Below are 13,922 nucleotides of genomic sequence, written 5' to 3'. Positions count from 1 at the left end.
TTTTGGGTGGAAACTGTTAAACCCAGTCTGCTTATCCTGTTGAGCGTTAGGCCAACCTGTATATTCGCTCTTGCAACCGCGTTGTTTATACTATCCGCTGTCGCGAGTATGAGGGTATCATCCGCGTAGCATATTGTATAGCATCCTGTCTCGGTACCTCTCTGAAGGATACTGTCGTATCCTATGTTCCACAGGGTCGGTCCGAGGACCGAGCCCTGTGGGACCCCGGCTAGCATGGGCCTTTTAATAGTATTTCCGTCCTGGTCTGTATACTCGATGTATCGGTTGTGCAGATAATCGTCTATGATACGCCTCAGATATTCGGGTACCTGTTTCTGGGCCAGCCCTTCCCTTATAGCCTTGAAGGGTAGCGTATTGAACGCATTAGCTATGTCTAAGCTGACCGCGATCACGACTCCATCCTCTTCAATCGTTTCCTCTATTATATTTTGCACTCTGAATAGAGCGTCGCACGTGGATCTACCTTGCCGGAATCCAAATTGGTCATCCGAAAGTTGGAAGTGTGGATCACCATCCATCCACCCTGTAACCCGATCTGCTATTATCTTCTCCAAGATCTTTCCGATTTCGTCCAGGAGGCAAATAGGCCTGACCTTTGGGATTTCTTCATCCAGGGAGCTACCCTTAGGGATGAGAACCAGCTTGGCTAGTTTCCAGATCGTCGGGAACTTTCCCTCTTGTAGGCATCTATCATAGCATTCCACTATTTTGGGGATCATCTCTGGTGGGAGCTTACCATATGCGCTCATCTTCAAGCCATCTGGTCCAGGAGCGGTGTTGTTGCTCTTCTTTTGCTTTATCACTCTCTTGACCTCTCCTCGAGTGACAGACCATTCGTCCTCCCATTGCCATTCCTGCCAGTGAGGTCCATGATCGTCTGATCCTCCTTGTGGGAATAGCGAGTCCAATAATAGTTCTCGGACTTCTTCATCCAGGGTTTCTGTGAGGCTTGGAGCTGCACATCTCAGGCGGTTCATCACAATCTTATAAGGTCGGCCCCAAGGGTCATCGTCGATTGTTTGGATCAACTCTTTCCACGCCGAGGACTTGGCCTTGTTGATTCCTCTTCTTAGTAGTCTTCTCGCTACGTTGTACTCCTGTCTGAGCCTGTCCACCGTCTCCTGGGGTCTTCTCCTTTCTTTGGCATGTGTCCATTCTCTGCGCGCTTGTATGGATGCCTTTCTCATATCACCGATTTCTGCATTCCACCAGTAGACCTGTGCTCTTGGTGGTCGGGGGCCTACTCTTGTTGTGGCAGCGTCGCATGCTTTGTGCATCGTGCGTTTAAGCCATCTCGCGTATCTGGATGCCGTTATATTCTCTGTTGTTGGGGCCGTCTCGGAGTTCCATATTATGGAAGCCTGGAATAGGTCTTCATCCAGTTTCTTCCAATTCCACCTTGGGTACTTACTCTTCTTCTTCTTTGCCGGTTGTTTATTTTGGGCTGGTGTTCGTCCAATGTACATAGAAATGTATGCATGGTCTGATAGCGATTCTATTTCTGACAGTACCTTCCAATCCTGCACTTGTGCTGCGATGTCTTCCGTAACCCATGACAGATCGATTATGGAAGTTCCTTGTGGCCTGATGCATGTGGGGGAGTTCCCAGTATTGGCCAGACACAGGCCATACTCTGCGGCCCATTCCTCCATGCACTCTCCGCGTTGATCTGTTCGCGGTGATCCCCATAGACGTGACTTTGCATTAAAGTCGCCACAAATCATGGTTTTGCCTGGCAGGTTTGTGATAGCCACTCCAACTTCGTCGAGGAAGGTTTGGAACTCCCCAAATGATACGTTGGGAGAGATATAGCATGAGATGACGCTATACCCTCCCATCGCTGCCACCACAAAATCTCTCGCTCTGTAGATCAGCCTGCATGTCTGCACAGCGCCTCCAGGATTCCAGCGAATAGCAGCGCGTTCGTTAATGCTTTTAAACCAATATTGGTTTTCCGGTACGCTCCTCGGTTCCGATACTGCGCAAATTGTGGCGCGGAGTTCCAGCATATGCTGTTCAAGCAGATGTTGTGCTTGCCAGCAATTGCCCAGGTTGCATTGAACAATTCTAAGCATTCCCTGTCTCCATTTTTTCGGGCCTCCGATCCGCGTTCCCTCCAGTTGTCCTAAAGTCCGCTGAACACTGTGCAGTGCCAACACGGTGATGTGGATCCTTTCCCTGCTCTTTGCATAACAAGCATGCCGGCGGATTGGTGCAAGTCAGCGCCGAGTGCCCTGTTTCCCCGCATCTATAACAATTTTGGCTCCTGTCGTTGGGAGACTTACAGTTGCTTTTTAGGTGTCCGTGCCCCCAGCAGCGGAAGCATTGTAAGGGCCGGGCCTTAAGAAGCTCAATTCTCGCGACTGTCCATCCTATTTTAATTTTGCCTAGTTGGGAGGCCTTGATCGCGGCTCCCAACGGGCATTGTGCCCATGCGGTAAACAGACCATTAGACATAGGTCTGATGGTGCCCACCTTCACTTCTCCAGATTTGCAGCCTCCCTCCGCGCTTATCACGTCCGCGATTTCGTCCGGGACAACGGAGTCATCCAAACCAATGAGCCGAACATCTCCTTTGATGACTGGACGGGATACTCGAGCTGTTTCTCCTAAGGCGCTGCAGACTTTTTCCCTCAGGGCTTCCGCCTTGGCTGCCTTATCAGGGCCTGGGACCTCAATAATCATACCGCCATTGGCTGAATGTCTAATCGAGGTCTTGCTTATCCCCAGGTCTGGCAGAGATATCTTGTCTCTCAGTTGTCGTAGCGCAGCCGCATATGAGAAGTCGTCCGTGAGTCCCTTTACTGCAACTGCAGCTGTACGAGGTGGTCGACGTCTCTTATTTTCCGGACTCTTGGTCTTAGGCAGATTATTCCCTGTTGCTGGTTGTTTCTCCGTTCTTCTCTCAGAATTGTTCTCTTTATTGGGACGGTTCACAGCCTGACTAGCAGCTTTCCGTTGTCTCTTCTTCTGCTTTTTAGTAGTAACCGCTATCCACTCCATCCTCTCACTATCCATTTGTTGGGCAGGTGGAGGAAGAGGTGGGAACTCTTTAGGCAAGGGCGGGGCGATCTGTACGTTACCGATCACACGAGGTTTCCCTCGGGATGGACTCGGTGGTCGGGACGCTTCTTGATCGTTCCTGGACGCTTGTCGGAGTTCCCTTCTTCTAGCTGTAAGCTCAACAATCTGCCGAGACAATTCTGCATCCAACTTTTGGTCGTGTTCTTGTCTTGAACGTAGACCACTCTTTTCTACCGCCGGAATGGGTTTTGAAATACCCTGGAGCGGTGGTCTCATGACAATGTCCATTGTAGAGTCCGTCTTCTTGATATTTACGGTCCTTGCATTATTACTCCTACTTCTCTCTCTACTGTGCACAGGATCTCTTCTCGAATCAGTTTTAGTCTTTGTTTCCTCCTCTTTCCTGGTTCGAGATATGGATCTCGAAGTCTTTCTCTGACCGGCATCCAGTGGAGAGGTTGCTTTATCCGCACGTTGGGTGTCAAACGTTAGAGCGTTTGTGAGGTCCTGTACCTTCCTTTTTAGATCTTCTATATCTCTTTTCATTTTAGCAGATTCCTTCTTTGACGCGGTAAGCTCTGCTAGTAGCTCCGCATTGCGCCTTCGTAGGTACGCTGGGTCACCAGTGTCCTCCAACTTCTCTGCAAGTAACCTCACCGTTTCTTTAATAATGTCTACTCTTTTACGAATCTGACCACTAAGCGCGCCCTGGTAACTGCTCCTTACGCGAATGGTGTCAATGTCCTCGAGCCATTCAACAGCTGCAATGCTGGCATCACCCACGGTCATAATATTAAGTTCCTCAGCCGTATGGAGCGGGCGAAGCAACTGATTAATTGTGGGTTCGTCAGGCCGTCTTTTACGTGCTGCTTTCTTAGCAGGGTGTCTCCTATTGCTCAGTTTGTGTTCTACTTCGGAGCATGACTGACTCGGGAGGTCTGAATCAGTTGTTGCTGCAACTGGCTGAGACTGGTCCACATTAGAGATTATAGCCTGGGACCTGGTCTTCCTTGCAGAAGGTACTTTTTTATCATCTGTCACTATGCACTTTGTCTTGCTCGCGCGGGATTTACGTCGAATCTGTGGCGTAGGATTCTCTTCTTCTTCTTCTGAGCTATTGATTTCAACATCCTTTCTACGTTTACCGAGTAGGGCGGTCGAAAAATCCATCATACTGGCGGATGCAGATGCTACCGAAGATGCCTCCGTCACTACACCACCTGATCTGAGTACATCCATGTTAAAAGAGAGTGGAGCCCCAAATTCCGGTTGCGCGTCCTTCAGCTCCGAGAACAGATAAGACTGACTGTCGTTATCGTTTTGTATTATAGAATCCGCTGCGGAATTCGCAGCAGGGGTCGTTCCTCTAGAAGGTGAAGGGCTGTCTTTCCAATCCTCTAGTATAGCAGATATGTACTGTCTATTCTGCGAGGTCGTCTGTTCGACCATTTCTCTTCCTATTTGCTCTGTAAGGCTACTTAGAGCCTCTTTGCCAAACCTTTTTTCAAACTCTTGATGAAATTCTTGATTAGGTGATTCACCTCTTTCGTAGTCACCGTCTTGGTTCTCCACATGTGACGTCATTGGAGCGCGTCCTTCTTCCTCCCTTTCCAACAAGCTCGATCCTATTTCCACCTCTTCGTTTCTTTCGACATTAATTGTCGAGAGTACCCCCTGTTTTTGGTTGTTTTTCTCATTGTTGTTTAGTTGATCATTCATTTCCTTCAATATATCCCATGCTTCATGAAGGCTCCGCTGGCCGGCGCATCTCCCACCCACCGGGGGGCGACCCGAAACGTGACCGGCATCACCCCCCGGCGGGGCCCTCGGTACTCCGGGAGAGCCAGCATATATCTCTGGGCGAGGGGGAAAACTCCACACCCTCGTCACTGGATTCCTGCCCCTTACTGACTGATGCTTTCGGGGGTCTCTCGCCTCCGACAACGAGAGCACCCTCATGAATGGCGCCACCCAGGGGGCCCCGTGGACAGTTGGGGTGAGAACGCCGCCCCCCGACCCCACCTTGCCTGCCACGGCGACCAGCACAACCGCTGCAGACTAACTGCCTGCAACGGCCAACGCCTTCACCAGTTGACGACTTCGGAACAGAAGACGGTCGCCGCCAATAGGTGATGCTACTCTCGCCGCCGGGCACTGCCCCGGAATAAGTCCGGGCGGCCCCGACGGCAGGCCCGCGCGGCACCCTCCGGGCGATGCCCCTTGGGTAGTCGCGCGTGGCTCCGCACCCGGCCCGAGCTCGGAATATGTCCGAGTGGCCCGGGTGCGGGAACCAGCCAGAGGCGCTGGGACGGAGACCCAGGCTACCCAGCCCGGGGACTCCCAACCAGCACTCTGGATCATCCTTGTCTCCGGGCCCCGCCTCGGAATATGTCCGAGCGGCCCCGGAGACCAACCGACACAGCCCCCTCCGGGCAAAGCCCCTTGGGACAACCCTCCGGGCAAAGCCCCTCGGGTGACTGTGTCGGTCCCTCCGCCGGCGTGACCCCCTCCGGGCAATGCCCCTCGGGAAACCCTCCGGGCAAAGCCCCTCGGGTGATCACGCGCGGCTCACACACCTCCCCACCCCGGCGGCCCCCACCGCCAAAAGAACCCACCCCAAACTCCGGGGGAGACTCCCCCAGAAAACCCCAGAAAAATCCCCCCCAGAGCAAAAGGCGAGAACCCCGGGCGGCAGAAGCCGCCTACGGGTCACTACTCGACCTTGCTTTAACTGGTTGGGTCACCACTCGACCTTGCCTTCACTGGCTGGGTCACTACTCGACCTTGCTTTAACTGGTTGGGTCACCACTCGACCTTGCCTTCACTGGCTGGGTCACTACTCGACCTTGCCTTCACTGGCTGGGTTACCACACGTTCAAGCACCCCGAATTGTGAGAGGCGAGGGGACTCACGTTAATCAAGCACCCCGAAGGGAATAGAAAACTGCTACGTCCACGTCGTTGTTCCTGGGTTACGCTAAAAGCAGTTTCTTGAGAAGTAATTAATGAGTAATAAAAAATAATGAGAAGTTTGTTTTAAGACTAATTTCGAGTATTAACAATAAAAACGTGGTATTTTTATTGTTAATGTATTGCAGAATCGTAAGCATAGGTTCTCACAAGGGACATGTCACAACTGTCCGGAACCGATTTGATTCTCCTTGAAATATGTTGTTAAATACACAAATCTAAAAGACACGTATTTTTTTATACGTGCGCAATTTGAGTTTTAAGGGGTGAAACACCCCTTTAAAGAATAACGGTATTTTTCTTTAGGATCAAATATCTGCTAAACTATAAGAGATATAAAGAAAAAACGTACAACAAATTTTAATGGCTTGAAGAGTACTTTAAAGTTATATGAACAAAAATTTTTTTTTTTTTTTTTTTTTTTAAAAAACCCTCACCACCTAATTTTTTTTTTCAAAATTAAAAATTTTGTTTTACCTAATTTAAAGCTTATTTTTTTCCAAATTCAACCATGTGTAATAAAGTTATGTTACGAAATATCATTTTCGAAAATTAATTATAAACGCTCCCGTATATACGCTCATCCGTGCTATGTGCGTAAGTAATTACCGTCGAACAATAAAATATATAAAAAATGTTTTTGTATAATTCTTATTTATGTTTTCTATGTATTTATAACTGTGTATTGTGTATATTTAGATTTTTTTAAAAATGTATTTGCATTTTATATTATTCACTCATTATACACATTACAATAATGATATTCGACAAAAAAATGTTTCAAACATAATGACTTCTTGCACCAAGAACATCTTACTACAGCTATATTATTGCAACCTTCGATATCACATTTTGTTAAAGTTTCGTCTAAACTAAAGTGTACTGGATTTTCGAATTCGTCTGGTCTTTCATTCGTATAACCACTTTTAAACCACGAATATTTAAATAAGTTTTGATATCGTGGGGATGACAATTGATTATGTATCAAAGATTGCAATTTTATTATATTATTTCGTTCATGTAAGTTTATATTACTTTCCAACAGTAAAACCGCATCTGAAAATCTTTTAGCAAAATTTTTCCAAATTCTGAATCCATAAACATCTAATGGTTGTATTTTCCCTGTAGTTCCTTTCGGTATTATCATAGTAGTAATATGTGTTCCAGGAGGTGTTAAATCCGAAATCATATTGGGGCAATGTCCAGTCCATGAATCGATAAGAAGAACGCTATTAGGACCAATGTTTGCGAAATAAGCTTCTTCTAACCACATTTTAAAATGATCTGTACAAAATATAAATGTTAATTTAATAGTTTTTTTATGACTCTTATTAAATTGTTAAATAAAATAAGGTTGTTAAAAAAAGTAATTATAAAAGGAAAATACCTGATGTCATTTTACCAGATTTCGATGCTTTTACAATAACATTTTCTGCTTTAAATAAATTTTCTTGTACTCTTGGTCCAAATTTACCATTAGCTTCTTTTAATACAATAAATAAAGGGGACAACAAATTGCCATTACAGGATATTATTGGTTGTATCGTATATGAATGGGTTGTTGATGATATGGATTGCACGACACGTTCTACTTTCTTTTCTCCCTGGTTAGACAATGATCTTCCAGAGTGAAGTTCCAATTGGAAACCACTTTGATCTGAATTGTAAATATTTTCAGATCCAAACTGTTCAATAAGAGGTTTTACTGTTTCCAGAAAATCATCAGCTGATTTTTGCAAATCAGCAGAATCTTCTAATGTTCTTCTAGTGACAAACTTCGTAACTTTTCTTGAAACAATTCGGTGAGACTTCTTAAATCTTGCTATCCAACTGTGAGATGCTTTAAATATAGGATTTAAATTTCCTATTTCTTCTTGAGCTTGTAAAGCCCATCTTTTTAAATCAATATCATGAACCATGAATCCTGATTCGACAGCTGCAGTAAATTTATCATGTGTAAATTTGGAGATGTAAGATAATTTTTCTGTACGACTTCCACCTGATTGTATTTGTTCTTCCCATCGCCTTAACTGACGTTCAGATGAAACTCTTCTAAATTTATTTTGTACTACTCTTAGAGGACGATTCCTTTTTCTGTCATTACTGTTTTCATCAGTGTCCCGAAATCGCCAATACTCAACAGCTCGTCTTTTATAAGAACTATCAAAATTTGTATCATCATTTGAACAATGAGGATGAGAATTTAAACTATCTTCATGCCATGCTTCTTCGTCATCTTCAATTATTTCAAAACTATGTAATTTATAAGGTTCTTCATAATCGAGATATATTTCTTCCGTTACTTCCACCCCATTATAATGAAAAACGCTATCCAGTAATATTTTTTTAATGTTTTCCTTTAATTCCACTTCTGCTTCAGTTACTGGCGTTTCTGTTAAATATATTGAATTTATTGACACCAATAAAAGTCTAACAACGTTAAGCGGATTGATAATCATATTCAAAGATGTTATATTTTGCTTTCTATTGCAATAAAAGAACAGTTTACACAGATATTATTACAACGAAAAGACTACACCGACTGTGAGAATTATGCTGCTACATGAACAATTTATATTAACTTATCAGAAATACGTCATCACATAATCTTATTTTATTATTTATTTTAACGTATTAAAGATTTTATTGTAAAAATTATAACTTATCTGGAACACGTACACATAATCTTATCTTATGATTCATTTAACGTAAGATATAAAATTTGTTTATGCCAAATATTGCGACATTGGTATTCGCAAGATTCAATTAAAAAATAATTTTATTATAAAATATAATTGTTTTTAATTTTTATAGAAGAAATTAAATATTAAAGAAATAATAAGAAAGCAGGGGGTATATTTAAAAAATTCTTATTAATTATATTTAAAAATTTTTTTTTAAATCTAAATATACACAATACGCAGTTATAAATACATAGAAAACATAAATAAGAATTATACAAAAACATTTTTTATATATTTTATTGTTCGACGGTAATTACTTACGCACATAGCACGGATGAGCGTATATACGGGAGCGTTTATAATTAATTTTCGAAAATGATATTTCGTAACATAACTTTATTACACATGGTTGAATTTGGAAAAAAATAAGCTTTAAATTAGGTAAAACAAAATTTTTAATTTTGAAAAAAAAAATTAGGTGGTGAGGGTTTTTAAAAAAAAAAAAAAAAAAAAAAATTTTTGTTCATATAACTTTAAAGTACTCTTCAAGCCATTAAAATTTGTTGTACGTTTTTTCTTTATATCTCTTATAGTTTAGCAGATATTTGATCCTAAAGAAAAATACCGTTATTCTTTAAAGGGGTGTTTCACCCCTTAAAACTCAAATTGCGCACGTATAAAAAAATACGTGTCTTTTAGATTTGTGTATTTAACAACATATTTCAAGGAGAATCAAATCGGTTCCGGACAGTTGTGACATGTCCCTTGTCAGTAAGAGAAATCGAAGAAATTGAATTTTGTCGATTACAGCGCCATCTATCTTGAATCGAGAAAAATGTTTCAGACAAATTGTATGTGTTTTTAGCCAAAGATTCCGAATATGCAATAAAAAATAGGGGTTTCCATTTAAGATTTCAAACTTGCCTTCCCTCACCGCCCAGGGAGAGAGGTGGGAGGGGCTGATGTTAACGTCATTGTACGTCCCCCTCGAAATGACGAAATTTTGATTGCAAACATTTTTTCGTAGTGTGCTTATTTTTCGAGTTATTTGGCTGCCTAAGTTAAAATGGGTCACCCTGTATATATATATATATATATATATATATATATATATATATATATATATATACAGGGTGATTCATTTTAATCTATCACCCAAAATATTTTGTGATAGATTAGTCAGGGTGATAGATTAAAATGAATCACCTTGTATATATATATATATATACATATACAGGGTGATTCATTTTAATCTATCACCCAAAATATTTCCGTTTCTATAAATTTTATGAAGAAATGTTTCAGACAAAAGTTGTATGGTTTCGAGAGGGACATAAGATGGTACCATTGATTTAACTTTGGATAATCATATGAAGATCACGTGAAGGTAACCTTCAATTTTTTAAATAGAACCTACTATTTTTTATTACATATTCTTGTAGTTTACCTCGAGAGCTTTCCAAAACACTACAACAAAATATTTTTTCATTAAGTATTTTTCGAGTTATTAAGGCTGCAAATTTGCAGTATTTTGACATAAAATGTCAATTTTGTATTATAAAATATCTTGGGAAATATTCATTTTTCGATTATCATACCTTAATACTTTTATGCACAGAATAATGAAACAAATCAGTTGGTATAAAGAAAACACATAGTTACTTTTAAAAAAAATATGAAAATTGCAATAAGCAGTTACATAATTTTTCTTTAAAACAACTATGTGTTTTCTTTACACCAATTGATTCGTCTTATTATTCTGTGCATAAAAGTATTAAGGTATGATAATCGAAAAATGAATATTTCCCAAGATATTTTGTATTTTATGTCAAAATACTGCAAATTTGCAGCCTTAATAACTCAAAAAATACTTAATGAAAAAATATTTTATTGTAGTGTTTTGGAAAGCTCTCGAGGTAAACTACAAGAATATGTAATAAAAAATAATAGGTTCCATTTAAGAAATTGAAGGTTACCTTCACGTGATCTTCAAATGACTATCCAAAGTTAAACCAATGGTACCTTCTTATGTCCCCCTCAAAACCATATAACTTTTGTCTAAAACATTTCTTCGTAAAATGCATAAAAACGGAAATATTTGGGGTGATAGATTAAAATGAATCACCCTGTATATATATATATATATATATATATTTATTGTTATGTCCGCGGATCCGATTTCGCGATATATTGATATCAGCCGCGACACGCAACGTCGTTCACTTGCGAACCGTGAAAGAAATCGTACTCGTATTTAGAGGAACGAAAGACTTTTATTAAAGATATTAAATAGAAGAAATACAATAAAGGGAAAATGGGAAATTATCGAACGAAAGCCGAATCCGCTCGTGACAGTTGCGGAATTCGAACTCAGAAGACGACAGCTGTTGATCAACAACCCTTGACGACGCCTTGACAAGGCGACGTTCGTAGATCTCATAGAAGACTCGATGACTCGATGTTCGAAGACAAATTCAGGGATCGTAGTATAACACGGACGTTACAATATATATATATATATATATATGTATCTAATGAAAATATTATTTACAGATTGCAAAAGAGAAAAGAAAAGATTCCAAAGCGGATTAATATCCGTTGCAAAGCTGATAGAGCAAAACTGAATGGCTGGGATTGCTGGCAATGCGAAAAAGTAATATTATATTAATATTACACCATTAATATATTAATATTACAATAAAATATATTTCTTGATAAGAAAGTATTAATTATTATATATAATTTTTAGTATTACAAGGCTTTAACCCTATCTGAAGAGGAATTGCAAAAGCGAAGAAATCAATGTTCGCGGCATCGGCACAAGTACGAAAGACCGCGAACACCAGAAGGTACTCATATATATTTTACGTTTCTCATTATTTCATATATATACATATATACATATAATACATTTATTATATAAAATACAATGTAATCTTTTTTTCTTAACAGGTTTTTGGGATCCAGATTTTCCCGAGATGTCTCCGTCTCCATAAGACATTGTGAAATTTTATATATTGCTATTAACAAAAAGATTAACAAGGATTAACAAATATTGTAATTTTGTAAAAAATAAATGAAAACATAAAAAAATAATAAAAATATTAAAAATAATATAAAAAAATAATTTTTTTATCGTTTGCAAATTGACCAAAGAATCTGCCATTAGTACGTTTTTTCCCTCTTTTCTCTCTTTTCCTTGTCCTCCTCATTCCTCTCCACGTTCCTTTTCCATCCTCTCTTCTCCTTCTTCCTCCTTCCGAATCGTTCTCCCTTCTCTCTGCTCTCCTTTTCCTCTCTTTCCTCGTCTCTCTCTCACGCTCTCTAGTCCACTATCGCTTTCTTTCTCCATCTACCGCCTTTCCTCCTTTTCTTCTCTCCTTTCTCCATCAATACGTTTTTTTTCTCTTCTTCAGTCCCCTCCTGTCACCATCCTTCTCCATCCACCGTCCTTACTCCTCTTCTTCTTCTCTTCTTTCTCTACCGTTACTTTCTTTCTCTCTCTTCTTTCTTTCTTTCTTTCTCTTCTACTCGTCCTCCTTTCTCTGACACTCTTTTTCCATCCTCTCTCTTCCTTCTTCTTCCTTCCGTGTCTTTCTGTTCCAGTCACTCTTTTCCTTCCTTTTCTCTTTCCTCTGTTATTCACGCCTCCTATCACCTAGCCTTCTTGTTCTTCTTATCACGTGTTCTCTCGTTATCGTTACTCCTATCTTCATCTATCTCTGCATCTCTTCCCTACTTCCATCCGTGTCTCCTCACACTCATCCGATCTATCTTCCCGCAGGGGACATTTGAAGTGCACAAGTGTCGGGGTTTAGCGTTCCTCCGGTCCTGAGCTCAGTACATTGCACAAAATCACGAACATTTACACTAGCACCAGCGACAGATTAAACATTTTGCCGCCCCTAGGCAGCGTACATTTTGCCGCCCCTAGGCAGCGTACATTTTGCCGCCCCTAAAAGCAAAAAAAAAAAAAATTTAGTACAAAATATCAACAATTTTCTGTTACCCCTGCATTAGCTGGTGAAAACGTAATATATTTTTAAATATTTTCACGACCCCAAAGTGCACCACGAGGAGGTTTGCAGATAGGATTTTACACTCCTTTTTTTTACTTTCTTTATTTTTTTTACTTTTTTTTCGAAAATTTTCTGTCTTCGAAAATTTGCCGCCCCCTCCAATTTGCCGCCCTAGGCAAATGCCTCTAGTGTTAATCCGTCGCTGACTAGCACACGCTCATTACTCTACTCTTATTGTTCGACTTCCCTTATCCCCCATCCAAAAGAAAATTGGAAAGCCCTTTTTCCTTCCCTTCCTTCTTTTTCCTTTCCTTTCTTTCCTTCTTTTCCATCCTACCTTCTCCTAATCATTCTCCCGTGCTACTGCTTTTCATCTCTTCTTCTACGTTATCCTCATCCTTGTTCACATCAATCTTATTTGAATTTTCTTTCCTGTATAACTTCTTCTCTCTGCCCTCCTCCACTTGTCCTTCATTTCCTCGCTTCACTCACTATCCCGTCATTCTTTTCCCTCATTTTTTCCGCCTTCCTCCGCCTTTCACATACTTCTTTCCCACTTTCCTTCACAATCCTGCTTATCCTTCCCGTCTGCCATTTTCCCCCCTCTATTATTATTAATATTATTTAATAGTAATATATTTTTCAATTTTTCTAGCCAGCTGTGGTCTCCAAATACACTAGCACACAAATATGTTTATTTCTATGTATTTTCAATCATTTTATACAATACCATACACTATTTATTTGTTTTCTTAATTCACAGGTTAGATTGCTGGCTGAGATATTACTTACAATAAATAAGGGACGAGGTTTGTGTAATTTGTATAGTATAGTATTTTCTTTTTAAGTTACATATTTTTAAATTTTAAGTAGATTACAAACTTTTGTCTTTCTTTATTTCAACTTTTTCATTTTTTTCATCTCATTATCATTTTTATTCGTTTCTTCCGTTTATATTTTATTTCAATATGTTTCGTTTAGCGAAAAGGCGCAGTCGCAAGCCTTTTCATTTATTATCTACAGTTCATCGTCGTCGTTTAGAAAAATTAGAAAGAGATGCGCGTAATGAATTTCTACAGGAGAATTTAAAGATTGCCAGTGCTAGAGTCGATTCAGACTTTGTTGATGAAGGTCAAATTCTTGCGGAATCTAGTCAGCCAGGAAATGAGGAAATTGCATTTTATTCTAATGCATCATCTGATGAT

The 13,922-nt window shown here is 40.4% G+C and overlaps 1 protein-coding gene and 1 long non-coding RNA gene across 2 annotated transcripts; one reads left to right on the top strand and one right to left on the bottom strand.

Annotated features, from left to right (window-relative positions):
- Positions 1–6,163: 6,163 nt before the first annotated feature.
- Positions 6,164–8,611, bottom strand: LOC146724364 (uncharacterized). The gene is made up of 2 exons (XM_085479987.1): positions 7,402–8,611; positions 6,164–7,298 (listed from the first exon to the last, which is right to left on the bottom strand). The coding sequence occupies exons 1-2, from the start codon at positions 8,471–8,473 to the stop codon at positions 6,748–6,750; spliced, it is 1,623 nt and encodes a 540-aa protein (XP_085336113.1). The 5' UTR covers positions 8,474–8,611; the 3' UTR covers positions 6,164–6,747.
- A 2,388-nt stretch (positions 8,612–10,999) lies between these two features.
- Positions 11,000–11,732, top strand: LOC146724363 (uncharacterized). Its single transcript, XR_014924098.1, has 3 exons — positions 11,000–11,351; positions 11,448–11,547; positions 11,651–11,732. It is a non-coding gene; the product is annotated as an uncharacterized LOC146724363 (long non-coding RNA).
- The last annotated feature ends 2,190 nt before the right edge of the window (positions 11,733–13,922 follow it).

Source organism: Nylanderia fulva, unplaced genomic scaffold (assembly GCF_048542155.1).
Source record: "Nylanderia fulva isolate GAGA-0341 unplaced genomic scaffold, ASM4854215v1 Scaffold136, whole genome shotgun sequence".
In the NCBI taxonomy this organism is placed as follows: domain Eukaryota; kingdom Metazoa; phylum Arthropoda; class Insecta; order Hymenoptera; family Formicidae; genus Nylanderia; species Nylanderia fulva.
Note: the sequence above shows the minus strand (reverse complement) of the source record. Positions and strands in the feature narration are given on the sequence as shown.

Excerpts from the sequence above, each read along its gene's own strand:
- LOC146724364 (XM_085479987.1), bottom strand. The coding sequence starts at position 8,473 with ATGATTATCAATCCGCTTAACGTTGTTAGACTTTTATTGGTGTCAATA. Across the intron at positions 7,299-7,401 it reads ATCTGGTAAAATGACATCAG|ATCATTTTAAAATGTGGTTA; the intron begins GTATTTTCCTTT and ends TATTTTGTACAG.